At 39.6% G+C, this 13,533-nt stretch overlaps 1 protein-coding gene across 1 annotated transcript; it reads left to right on the plus strand.

Annotated features, from left to right (window-relative positions):
* The first annotated feature begins 338 nt into the window (after positions 1–338).
* On the plus strand, positions 339–13,335 carry LOC128454662 (uncharacterized). The gene is made up of 3 exons (XM_053438121.1): positions 339–384; positions 1,715–1,826; positions 8,930–13,335. Exons 2-3 carry the CDS (start codon positions 1,727–1,729, stop codon positions 12,628–12,630), a joined length of 3,801 nt encoding a protein of 1,266 aa, XP_053294096.1. The 5' UTR covers positions 339–384; positions 1,715–1,726; the 3' UTR covers positions 12,631–13,335.
* The last annotated feature ends 198 nt before the right edge of the window (positions 13,336–13,533 follow it).

Consider the following 13,533-nt stretch of genomic DNA (forward strand, 5'->3'; position numbering starts at 1 on the left):
TCAGTATCTTTACATCTGATCAAAGATAGAAACACTAAACAATTTACTGAACCAACTTCAAATAAATGAGACGTTTACCAGAATCAAGAGAAGTGAAAGAGACTCTCTCTCTCTCTCTCTCTCTCTCTCTCTCTCTCTCTCTCTCTCTCTCTCTCTCTCTCTCTCTCTCTCCTTCTCTCTCTCTCTCTCTCTCTCTCTCTCTCTCTCCTTCTCTCTCTCTCTCTCTCTCTCTCTCTCTCTCTCTCAAGGCCATGGTATTTCTGGGAAATCAGCTGGGTTCTTGTCAGCTGCTCATGAATAAACATGTGGGGGAGTGTTTTGCTGGGTGAAGATATAAAGAGTTGAACTGCAGCTCTGCCTCAGAGCTTCAGTTTCCTGTCCACTGTAAGTACACACTCCTTCCTCTCTCTCTCTCTCTCTCTCTCTCTCTCTCTCTCTCTCTCTCTCTCTCTCTCTCATCAAGAGAAATACAATCATTAATTTCTAGTTTTTTTACTTATGTTGTGTTGAAAACTTATTGTTCTGCATTGTCTGAATATTAGTCTGTATACATTGTATATATATATATATACATGAAAAGAAGCCCTGCACAGCTGCATTTGTTTTCCATGTAAAAAAAAAGATCTTGTTTCAATTTGAGACTTTTTAAGAAGAAGAATGAAAAATTACAAACTCAACATGATACAAAAACATTTCTTTCTAAAAACGTGCATCAAACTAAGCATAAGATTAAGACTTGAATGTATTTAAGAAGCAGTGACAGATTAGTGCTTGAACTTGAGATTGTTGAATTTGAGACTTTTTAAAACTCTTTTAAATCTACTCTTTACACAATTGACACACATTTATTAAAATGTTTACTTCAGGAAGAAATACATCAGGATTCTTTACTTAAAGCGTCGCTGGTCCATATTGTTTTATTAATGTTTGAAAGAATAACACATGAAGTTGTTTCTCTCTGTGAAGGGATTTAGCGCTGGTACTGACACACCTGGTGTTTCAGTGTGTGTCAGTGCTCTGTCTTGGTTTGATGCAGCTGCTGATGAACACACTTTCCCCACATGTGTCTAATCCCAGCTGCATTAGGAGATAATGTGGTTTAATCTCGTTCTGCTGGATTATTATGTTAATAGTTCGTTTGGATTTCTCACATCAGCTGACGATGATCATCTGATTCCTCTGTTATTGTTCATTCGCTGCTCCGGACTTAATGTGTGATTTAAAACAACACATTTGTAGTAACACACCAGTGATTTATTGATAACCTCCACCTGTCTGTTGGTTTGTGTGTTTGTGAACACAATTACACAAAAACAACTAGACCAGATTTACACAAAACTCATTGAAATGTGTTTGCAGGATTGTTTTCGGTCCGTTTCTTTAACATTATTGGATCGAACATTGGAGCATTTTCACAGTTTAATCGATGGATCTTGATGAAATAAATTATAGACATATTATATATATATAGACATATTTAGAGGACCTATATTAATGAGTGTGTTTGATTTAATCCAAATAAAGAACAGGATCTATTTAATGGTGGTTCTAAGATATGAGCTCTTGTAGGTTCTGTTTAGAATTCTTTAAATTGTCTGTTAATATTAACTGAGGAAAGGTCAATCTTATATTTAATGATTTCAGTGAAGCCTGTTTGTGTTTCAACGAGGTGACGGACGACTCACAGTTTGGATGTTTTGTCTGATTCCTCTAGTCTCGACTGAAAATGAATCCTGAGTCCAGCAGAACGATGGAGATGGCAGCACTCGGCCGGCCTTTCAGCCTCGGGATGCTGTACGACTGCCGCCAAGATTCTCTCATCCCTGGTAAAGATTCACACGTTACCAGATGTGATTGTAGTCTGTCATTTTGGTAGAAATCAATACGTAGACGGGGAACCAACCACATTTCAAAATAAAAAACTGTGGACTTATTTATTAGGCCCAAATCAGCAGTGCAAGTTAAAGGGACATGTCAAAGTAAAGGAAAGAAGAGTTTTCATAATATTACATCACATGTCACTTGGCAGATGCTTTTATCAAAAGTAACTTACCAACCGTGCATGTAACCTCTATCAGGGGCCATTTAGGTTCAGTATCTTGCCCAAGGACAATTCAGGATGCAGATGGGGAAGACTGAGGATGGAACCGTCAACCTTCTGTTTGGAGAATGACCACTCCACCCCCCAGCCACAGCCGAGAGTAAAGTCATAATTATACGACAGTATAATTCTTAATATTCATATTTTCCCTTGGGATCAATACGATTATTTTAATCCATTGACCCAATCTTATGAAAATTACGAGAAAAAAGGCAAATACATTTAAAAAAATTAAGAAAATACAAAATAATAAAATAACCACGAAGAAGAACTGGTCATAACCCAGACGTGAGCAACGATAACGTCACAGTCGACAAAACATTTCTTCCTCCACTAAAGAGACAGTCTCTACGGAAGCGTATTGCATTGACTTGAAAAAAGAACAAATTAGATAATTATCTCGGAAGAACAGGGAAAGAAGCCAACATGCTTTTATTTTGAAAGTGAAATTCCTGTAAAGACTCAGACTTCTTGTTATGAATCTGTAACTTCACAAAGGAAAAGTTGTATGTTTTAGATTTAACATTTAGATTTAGATTTAACATTTAGATTTCACATTTAGATTTAGATTCAAATTTAGCATTTAGATTTAGATTTAGCATTTAGATTTAACATTTAACATTTAACATTTAAGTGTAACATTTAACATTTGGATTTAAATATTTAAAATATCTCAAAGTTGACAAATATTGTTGTAAATGTGCAAAAAAGTGACTCTCAAAAATTCACACCAGTTTTTTAAACATGGTTTGAAGCTAAATGTGACAAAATGTTGCTGTTATTTTCAGCGTGAGCAGCTTTACAAACGGCACCCCATACTGAAGGCACAAGCTCTCACGGTGTTGTTTAGGGAAGTTTCAAATAAACCTGAAAACATCAGTTAAAGTCTTGACTGTCTTTCGGGGGACATGCTACAGATAGATGAAGGATAGTTTTAATTTTTGTCCATTGGTTAATGGCTTTATTATGAAAGGTTGATGTATTGTTCCTGTTATAAGCAGGGTGTTGGTTGGGACTCTTGTTTTGAAAGGGGTTCTAACGGAAAGCGGTTCTATCGATAGAGAAAAATGTGAAGGAAAGTAAAAGGGTGTGAGGGTTAGTAGGGTTAGTAGAGTTAGTAAGGTTAGTAGAGTTAGGGTTAGTAGGGTTAGGGTTAGTAGGGTTCGTAGGGTTAGGGTTAGTAAGGTCAGTGTTAGTGGGGTTAGTAGGGTCCGTAGGGTTAGTAGGGTTAGTAGGGTCTGTAGGGTTAGTAGGGTTAGTGTTAGTATCCCGATTCAATAACCATCTCTCGTGTCCTTCCGGCTGAGGCCTCCTGACAGTATAAGAGAACAAACCGCTACATTAGTCTTTTGTAGTTCACTGTTATTTATTCAGAAAAATAGTCTGACAGATTTAAGAGACGCTGTATGTCACTTTAAAAATAAAAGCATGTAAAAAAAGCTCTGTTTTTCTGATTATTAGTTTTTCCTGTTTTTCCGAGATAATTATATCGGAAAAACTATTTTTTCTTTCTTTTTCAAGTGAATGCAATATGCTTCCGTAATTCTATGTGTTTGTGGTTCTTTCTTCTCTCAACAGTCACAATCTGTTTCTGACGATCTTGTCGAGCGAATGAAGCTAAACTTTAAGTATTTCGTTTAACGAGATGCTGCACATTCCTCGTTTTAACACAAGAGACAAACTGATCGACTGATGTTCATGACAAAAAGACTAATAATGTGGTTTTATTCTCATAAAATTACAAATTCTTTTCTTGAAATATTACAATGAAACTGCAGATTTTTTTCTTTCAACTTTGTCCCAATACTCCTTCATACTGTTGAGATTCAGTTTTCATTGTTACTCTTCAATTGTGTTGTCCCTCATAAATCCAACTTTGGTGACATATGTTACGTTTATAGAAAATGTATTTGATTCCAGCATTTCATCCATGTTTACTCGTGTGCAGACTTCTTCCATCCGGCTCTTTTGGTGCATTGCAGAATACTTTGACGTGTTACTGCCCCCTGCTGGTTAGTGGAATAGTGTGACAGTATTAGTGGGGTTGTGTATTGTGTGATCAGCCTGAACTTGAAGGTGGATCCCAGTCCATAGTTAGGGAACCGAGATGGCAGCATGTTAGGTTGTATGTGAGTTTCTCTCTCTGTCTTTGTTCATTTTTTGTTCATTTTTTGCGCTATTTTGTTTCGGCTACTCATTGAGCACACTGGATTTAAGGATATTATCATTCATCACATGAAATGAATGCGGACTACCTGGACTCTGAAGGGCTAGAACAAAGGCAGCAGTAGCGGCCTTGCTAACTCCCAAGGCCTCAGCAGCAGCAGCAGTAGCAGCCTTGCTAACACATCAAGGCCCCAGCAGTAGCAGCAGTAGCAGCCTTGCTAACGTCTCAAGCCCCCAGCAGCAGCAGCAGCCTTGCTAACATCTCAAGGCCCCAGCAGCAGCAGCCCTGCTAGCATCTCAAGGCCCCAGCAGCAGCAGCTAGCATAGTAAACTCAGTAATTTAAAGACAATGGCATTTTTCTTAACTTTAGTATGTTTGTTGACATTTTGGGACCTGACTCCAAGGAATTTCCCCTTGGTGAGTACCACTAGCTATGTGTCGAGCATGCAAGACACTTACTATAGTGGCACTAATGCTAATGTTGCTGGGCATTTTCAGCAACCACAGTCTGATTTGGTCTGGGCCTCAAACCTGTGGTCGGACCCACCTAGGGACTTACCTAAACTTCTACGTTTTTTTACATTATATAATCTTACTCTTTCCCTTAAGGAAAGGCATTGCCTGGCTTTAACACATAAAAAAACTGCTTCAAAATGTAATGTGAGACGAGCAGTGATAATTGTACTACTCTTACTTCTGTCTGGAGATGTGCAATCAAACCCTGGTCCTGAATTGCAATGTATCCAGACTCCCGCTGATTTTAAATTAATGTCTGGTCTCAAATGTATTCATCTTAATGTGCGCAGCTTAGTACCAAAGATGGACATGGTCAGAATTTGGGTTAGATCAACAGATGCAGACATTGTGGTCATCTCAGAAACTTGGCTGACAAAATCTATTACAAGACATTAGCATACTCGGATACAATGTTTATCGTAGTGATAGGCCCAAGAAAGGCGGTGGTGTAGCCATTTTCGTTAAATCAAGATTTGATGCTTCAATTGTTCTGTCTGAGTCTATCTCTAAGCAATTCGAATTTTTGGCATTGAAGGTGGAAATAGCAAAGTCCCTCTCTATGACTGTTGTCGGGTGCTATAGGCCTCCATCTGCCACAAAGGAGGCATTATCGTCATTGCAGCATCTTTTGTCCAAATTAAATTATAATGAGCTTTTAATGGCTGGAGATCTGAATTGGGACTGGCTAAATGCAGTTTCGGATGAATTTAAATCTTTCTGTGACTCTATTAATCTTATCCAGCTGGTCAACCTACCTACAAGGCCAAATCTTAAAAAATCTGAAAAGTCCACTTTGATTGATCTAATTCTCACAAATGTTCCTCATAAATTCTTATCCTTGGGAGTTTTCTGCAATGATTTGAGTGATCATTGTGTTGTTGCTATTTGCAGGGACACAAAGATCCCCAAACGTAAACCACGCATTATTTTCAAGAGGAATTTAAAAATGTTTAATGAACAGGCTTTTCATCATGATTTGTCTTTGGTAAATTGGGGACACATAGGTCTTTTGCCGGACGTGGAGTTAGCTTGGACATTCTTTAAGGAACACTTTGTGAAAATTGTAAATAAACATGCCCCCATCGGGAAATTCAGGGTTAAGGGACGAGATAATCCGTGGTTTTCCCCAGAGTTGTCAGATACCATCCATCGACGTAATGTGGCATGGGCCAAAGCCAGAAAAAGTGATTTTGCCTCTGACTGGTCTATTTTCAGGCAACTAAGGAACAAATGCACTACTCTTATTAAAAAGGCTAAATCTGAATATTATTTATCTGTCACAACTGAGAACCTTAATAATCCACAGAAATTTTGGAAAGTAATTAAATCTATATCTGTAAGTAAAAGTCCTCCGGCTCTTCCGATATTTGTTCTAAAAGACTCGGTCCCAGTCTATGATAGAACTGAGGTTCTAAATTGTTTTAACAATCATTTTGTATTATCTGGTTCTTTGTTTGATTCTACGGGAGCTGCCCCTGTGTTTCCCTGCACAGAAGCTCCAAGGTTTTCAGGAGAACCCTTTAATTTCTTACCTTTTACTGTGCAGCAAGTGCATCAAGCCCTCAAAACGTTGGCTAGCAGAAAATCCCCTGGACCTGATTTAATAGAGCCCTACTTTTTAAAAATAGCAGCTGATTTTGTAGCACAGCCTCTTACAATCCTTTTTAATCTCTCAATTGAAAACAAAGAAATTCCATCTGTTTGGAAGTCAGCTTTTGTTACCCCCTTATTAAAAGGAGGTGATCCAGCAGCTTTAACCAACTACAGGCCAATATCAAATCTGTGTGCCTTGTCAAAAATTCTTGAATCTCTTGTGTGTGATCAGTTAAAAGAGTTTCTAACATTTAATGATCTTCTCTCAAAACTGCAATCAGGCTTCAGGAAAAAACACAGTACCATCACTGCAGCTACAAAAGTGATCAATGATATATTAGTTGCTCTTGATAAGAAGCAGCACTGTGCTTCACTTTTTATTGATCTGTCAAAGGCTTTTGACACTGTGGACCATGCTGTTTTAAAGCATAGGCTTTTTTGCTTGGGTTTGTCAAATCATGTAGTTTCCTGGTTCACAGATTATTTGAATGACAGGACTCAGTGTATTAAATATGATGGTCTGTGTTCTGAATTTGTGAGTGTCCACAAGGGCGTGCCACAGGGTTCAATATTAGGACCCCTCTCGTTCATTATGTACATTAATGATTTGGGAAAAAACGTGTCAGATGCTAACATGCATTTTTATGCAGATGACACAATTATTTACTGTTTTGGATCAACTCCTGCTAGAGCTGTTGAATCTCTGCAGAAAGCTTTTGATGCAGTCCAGCACACACTCCTGCAACTAAAATTAGTCCTCAACACTGAAAAAACTAAACAAATGTTGTTTTCAAACTCTAAGAAAGTACCTCAAACTGTCCCCACAGTGTCCACTCTTGAGGGAAATGTCATAGAGGTGGTTCATATCTATAAATATCTTGGTGTCTTGATTGATGATTCCCTTTCCTTCAAACCCCACATTGACAATCTTGTGAAGAAATTGAAACTTAAATTGGGCTTCTTCTTCAGGCACAAATTTTGTTTCTCTTTTGAGGTGAAAAAGCGGCTTGTCACTGCAACGTTTTTATCCAGTTTAGATTATGGAGATTTGATTTATATGAATGCCTCAGCTAAATGTCTATGTAAGATTGATGCTGTTTACCATGCTTCTCTGAGGTTTATCACTAACTGTAGAGCCCTGACCCATCACTGTGAATTGTATTCTCGAGTGGGTTGGCCCTCTTTGTCCACCAGGAGGCTGGGACATTGGTGCACTTTTATTTATAAGGCCATGCTTGGGCTACTGCCATCATATATTTGTAATTTAATCACACAGAAAAGTGTTGCTTCTTACAGTCTGCGCTCAAACAATCAGATGCTTTTGTTAGTTCCATTGGCCCGCACTGAATCAGGAAAAAGGGCATTCGTCCACTCTGCTCCCACCACATGGAACTGGCTGCAAAAAGATTTTAAATTAACCGAAATGATTTCTTTGAACGCTTTTAAATCTACGATGAGAGCATTTCAGACCACTTCTTTTACTTGTAGATGTTTTTTATGAATTTTAATTTGCTTGTAACTGTTTTTTATCATTTTAATTTCTGTTTATATGTTGTGAGTGTAATATTGTGAGTGTACATATGTTATTTGTTGCTGCCTCTTGGCCAGGACTCCCTCGGAAAAGAGGTTTTTAATCTCAATGGGACTTTCCTGGTTAAATAAAGGTCAAATAAAATAAAAAATTAACCCATTCAAGCTAGCATTAGCTGCTACGCTACAGGCACAGTCCAATCTTGTCATTGGCTACTTTAAGTAACATGTGATTGTAAGTGAAGAGGTCGGTTATCATGCAGTTCCCGCTCCTTCTTTCTCCACTGTGCACGTTAATCAGAAGGGTTTTCCTACCTGTCGTTATCTCTCGAATGTCAAAAGTTATTTATAAGCTGTTTTCAGGTGTGATGGTCGAAGTTTTGAGACAAACTACTGAGATAATATCCCTAAGCATTGCTAATAGCTAACTACGTGGCTAACTAATTAAATTATATGTTTTATACAAGCTGCCAGTGCTATGAGCCTAAAGTGTCAACAATAATTTACCGTGTCAGTGAACTCTAATTATGATGTTACACTGCCCACTAGTGGTAAAACTACACCATAGCAACACTATTAATAAAGCAGCTCAAAGACCCACATATCTTTAATTTCTTGTTTCTTAAAGGAACATTAGTCATTAGCTTAAATCAACCAACATATCAGTTAGTCTATATTCTCAAGAGTTAGCATGTCATGTAAATGATCGACAGTATCAGCGTTTGGTAGATGGCACCGGAGGATTAACATATTAACTCTCCTGTAATCCTTGTTTCTTTGATAAAGTCCAACTTAAAAGGAGAGAACTACAACTGCCAAGGTGCGGCATAGCTTGGCCACCAAAAAGCAATTATTAGTTTTTGTTTTATAGAAACATCTTTTTAAGGGAAAGTTGAAAGAAGAAATACTTTTGTTGATTGTAAAATTATTCCTGCTTCCAAATACAAAGATGATGAGTCTTGTTGCTTTTAGTCTTTCTCTGTTTGAAAGGTAGTTTAACCACACGTCTTCTTTGTTGGCAGGAATGACTCTGTGGAACCCCGATGACCTCGGAAAAGATATGAGACAAAGACCAAAACCTAACAGCCATTTTGAGATAGTTGCATCTGAATCGATTGAGGACAAATCTTCAGCACTAAAGGTTGAAGCTTCTCTGAAAGCAAGTTTCTTGGGTGGACTGGTTGAGGTGGAGGGATCGGCCAAATACCTGAATGATCACAAGACATCCAGAAATCAAGCCAGAGTAACACTGAAGTATGAAACTACCACTAAGTTCCAGGAACTGTCCATGAAACATCTCGGAAGAGGCAACGTGAAACATCCGTATGTTTTTGACAAAGGAATAGCAACACATGTAGTCACAGCTATTCTTTATGGAGCACAAGCCTTCTTTGTGTTTGATCGTGAGATATCAGAAAGAGAAGATCATCAGGACGTTCAAGGCAACTTGAAAGTGGCGATCAAGAAGCTCCCATGCATCTCTATAGAGGGGGAAGGTTCCCTGAACATGGAAGACAAAGAGAAGGCAAATGTTGAGAAGTTTTCTTGCAAGTTCCACGGCGACTTTTCTCTTGAAAAGAATCCTGTGACCTTTCAGGATGCCGTGCAGGTCTATCAAAGCCTGCCAAAACTACTGGGATCCAATGGGGAAAAAGCAGTTCCAGTGAAAGTCTGGCTGTTGCCATTGACAAGTTTAGATTCTACTGCTGCTAAACTTGTTCGTCAGATAAGTGTAGGACTAGTTCAGGAAGCACAGACAGTCCTGGAGGACTTCAGTGAGCTGGAAATGAGGTGCAACGATGCCATGAGAACAACAACAGCACAGCAGTTTCCTCAGATTGGCAAAAAACTTAGAAGTTTTAAGGAAATGTGCTCTGTGTTCAAACTAGAATTCCAACGAACTTTATCATTGAAACTTCCATCTATACGAGGAGGAGGTGAAGAGGAGGCTGTGCTTGCAGAGATACTGATGAAGAGACACTCATCTCCGTTCAACAGCAAAAACCTGACTGAGTGGATGGACTGTAAAGAGAGAGAAATCTCCATTTTAAAGTCTTTCACCAAGATGATGAAAAACACAAAGACCATCTCATCACAGAATGGTCTAGATGAGGAGATTCTCAGTGCAGAGCAGGTCCTATGTTTTGTTTTCACCTCACTGGGAAACGCTGAGTCATACCTCTCCGCTTTATCAAAATACTTAAAGGGAACCACAACACCTGATGACCCTCAAGATCCACAGACCTATGATGTAGAGAAGGAGCAGTGGTACCTTTCAAACAAAGTTCCTGATAAAATGAGGAAACAAGCAAAGCTCTTCAGTGATTTTGCAGAGGCCAACAAGGAGAACATGAACATAAAGTTCCTCATAGTGGGTTTGACAAATAAGACACAAAAAGGTTCAAGCATCTACCTTTATGATGAAGGCTCTTCTCTCAGTGAGAACTTTGAACCACCTTCAAAGCCTGAAAGTGTGAAAGCGAGTGACATAAACCACAACAGTGTGACCCTGAAGATCTCTCCACCCAGATCTGGAGCCGAGAACATCACCTCCTACTCTGTTGAGTACTGTGTCCATGGAGAGGATGGATGGCAACAGAAGACGGCGTCAAAGGATGGAGACGTCACAGTGAGCGACCTGAGTCCTAACACAGAGTACGTGTTCAGATGCAGAGCTGTCACCTCAGTAGGTGTTGGACCAGTCAACGAGGTCAGTGGAACCATTAGAACTCTGCCCTGCAGCCCTCCTGGAGAACCTCGAGTTGAACCAAACTCAAGTGAGATAACCGTTAGCTGGCAGAGACCTGCTGAGCTTGGACAAGATGTCCACGTTCTGAGCTACATCGTGGAGTACGCCCAAGCAGACAAAGTGAGGAAAGCAGAAGATCTCCAGTGGAACCGAACAATGTCAGGAGCTGAGAAGGTGATCATATCAGAGCTTCTGTCAGAGACAGAGTATGTTGTCAGGGTCAGATGTGACTGTGGTGGAGCTGGCAGAAGCAAGGAAAGCATCTCTGTGAACGTCTGCACAACAAAACGTCAATTTGCTCGTCTTGCAGATTACCTGAAACATACTAGCAAGACTAAAGATGGTGAATCCCCCTCAGTTTACAAACTGTCACTGAAAGAAGAAGATATTGATATAGATGGATGCAGAAGATATAACTTAGGTGAAGAAAGGATGAGGCAGAATCGTACTATCATGCTCCTCGGAGCGACCGGCTCAGGAAAGTCCACACTCATCAATGGGATTATCAACTACATTGTAGGTGTGGAGTGGAGGGACAAATTCAGATTTAAATTAATAGTGGAGGATCAGTGTAGATCACAAGCTGAGAGCCAGACTTCTGCAGTCACTGTGTACAAACTGAACCATCAGGAGGGGTTTAAAATCCCCTTCTCCCTGACTGTGGTGGACACTCCAGGGTTCGGGGATACGAGAGGAGTCGGAAGAGACAAGGAGATCACAGAACAAATCCGTAAGCTCTTCATCTCAGTCCATGGAGTCAGTGAGATTGACGCAGTGTGTTTTGTTACTCAGGCTTCTCTTGCACGACTAACAGCTACACAGAGATATGTCTTTGACTCTGTGCTGTCACTTTTTGGCAAAGATGTGGCAGAGAACATTGAGATGCTGGTGACTTTTGCAGATGGTAAGCAGCCACCAGTCCTTGAGGCAATCAACGCCTCTGGAGTGCCATGTCCCAAAAATGACTTCGGCCTTCCAGTTCACTTCAAGTTCAACAACTCTGCACTATTTGCAGACAACAGAGGCAGCAGTGACAGGGCCTGTGAGGAGGATTCAGATGATGATCACAACTTTGATGAAATGTTTTGGAACATGGGTTCCAAAAGTATGGAAAGGTTCTTCACTGCTTTGGGTAAAATGAAAACCAAAAGCTTGCAAATGACCCAAGAGGTTCTAAAAGAGCGAAAACAACTTGAAACAGCCGTTGAAGGTCTTCAGCCGCAAGTGAAAGCTGGACTAGCAAAGCTTCAGCAAATTAAATCAACCAAAGAAATGATAAAACAACATGAATCAGTCATGACTTCAAATGAGAACTTTGAGATAGAGACGAACTTCATTCAGCCCGTCAAGAAACCGCTCACAAATCGTGGAGAGTTTCTCACCAACTGCCAGAGATGTTCAATGACCTGCCACCAACCCTGTGCAATCAAAGAGGATGATAGAAAAAGTGGCTGTTCATCTATGGATAAGGACGGGAGGTGCATCGTCTGCCCTGGAAAATGCATTTGGAACGTACATTTCAATCAGACATACAGTTGGGAGTACGTTCCAGTGAAACAGAAGCAGACCCTTCAAGACATAAAGAACAAGTACGAGAAAGCTAAGCAAGAAAAGTTCAGTGTTAAGGAACTGATCGAGAGGCAAGAGGAAGAGATCTGTCACCTTCAGGACATGATGGTGTCTCTCATGGATCAGTCAGCTAACTCCATAACTCGTCTGCAAGAGATCGCCCTGAGGCCGAACCCCCTGACCACCCCCGACTACATTGACATGCTGATTGAAGGAGAGAAGTCCGAGGCTAAGGAGGGCTACCAGGCTCGAATCAAGTCTTTGGAGACAATGAAGGACAGAGCAACAATCATCTCCAAGGTCGCCAGACGAGACAAACTTAACAAAACAGACGAGCAGTCGTCTGAAGAAAGGCAGGAGACCAAAGAAAAGAAAGGATGGATGAGGAAATGGTTTGGGTTCTAAGTCTGCGTAGCCGTGTCAGGGGGGGGCCTCAATGATAAGGACAAATAACGTAGGAAGTACAGCTAATTATTAAGCTAGCAGTTTAACATGCTCATAGTTAAAAAGGTTAATGTCACATGCTACTGATGACATCAACATTAGTCTATTAGCATATATACTGCTATCATAACACATTGAATTGCATGGAAACAAGCTACAGCTGGTGTGAACATGCTAAATCACATGCTACACGTCAGGGTAACACGCTAACTGTGTCTCCAAACTATTGCTTATGATTAAAAATCTGACCAACAAACTTTGAGTCACTCTTTAAGTGTCATGAATATTAATTTTTATCTAAATTCATCCAACTGAGAGAAGATACACACGTGATGAAAACACATGTGAATATAAACATGAAGTAAACTGCTTATGATGCGTTTGTTGGACTTCTGTGATTTATTGTCGGAATGAGTTTTGATGTTTGGTGCAAAGTGAATAATTGTGTTACTGACACTGTATTCAGTTTAGTGATGGTTAAAACAAATGTGATGTAATCTGGAATGAACCCATCGACCCGAGAGGACGACGGAAAATCTTCAGTCTATCAGATCCTTTCTTTCTTTCATCAAATGTTATTGAACCAAGTGATTCTCAGTTTGTACTTTTGATTTAACTGATAAATCAGATTACAGCATATTTAACAAAATAAAGGTTTAAATTTAAGGTTTCTTGTTGTGATGTCTTATTTTAAGATTCTTATATTGATAAAAGATTTATTCTCCAAATACTCTTATGCATTTAAATAGTTAAACTGCACGCTCTGCTCAGAAAGAGTTTGGAATAAGAAAAATGTTTCCATAAAATCCAGTTTGTTACTGAGGCTTTGAATCAGTCATGATGACGTCACCTTCATGTGCTAGA

This window comes from Pleuronectes platessa, chromosome 13, assembly GCF_947347685.1.
Source record: "Pleuronectes platessa chromosome 13, fPlePla1.1, whole genome shotgun sequence".
Classification (NCBI taxonomy): domain Eukaryota; kingdom Metazoa; phylum Chordata; class Actinopteri; order Pleuronectiformes; family Pleuronectidae; genus Pleuronectes; species Pleuronectes platessa.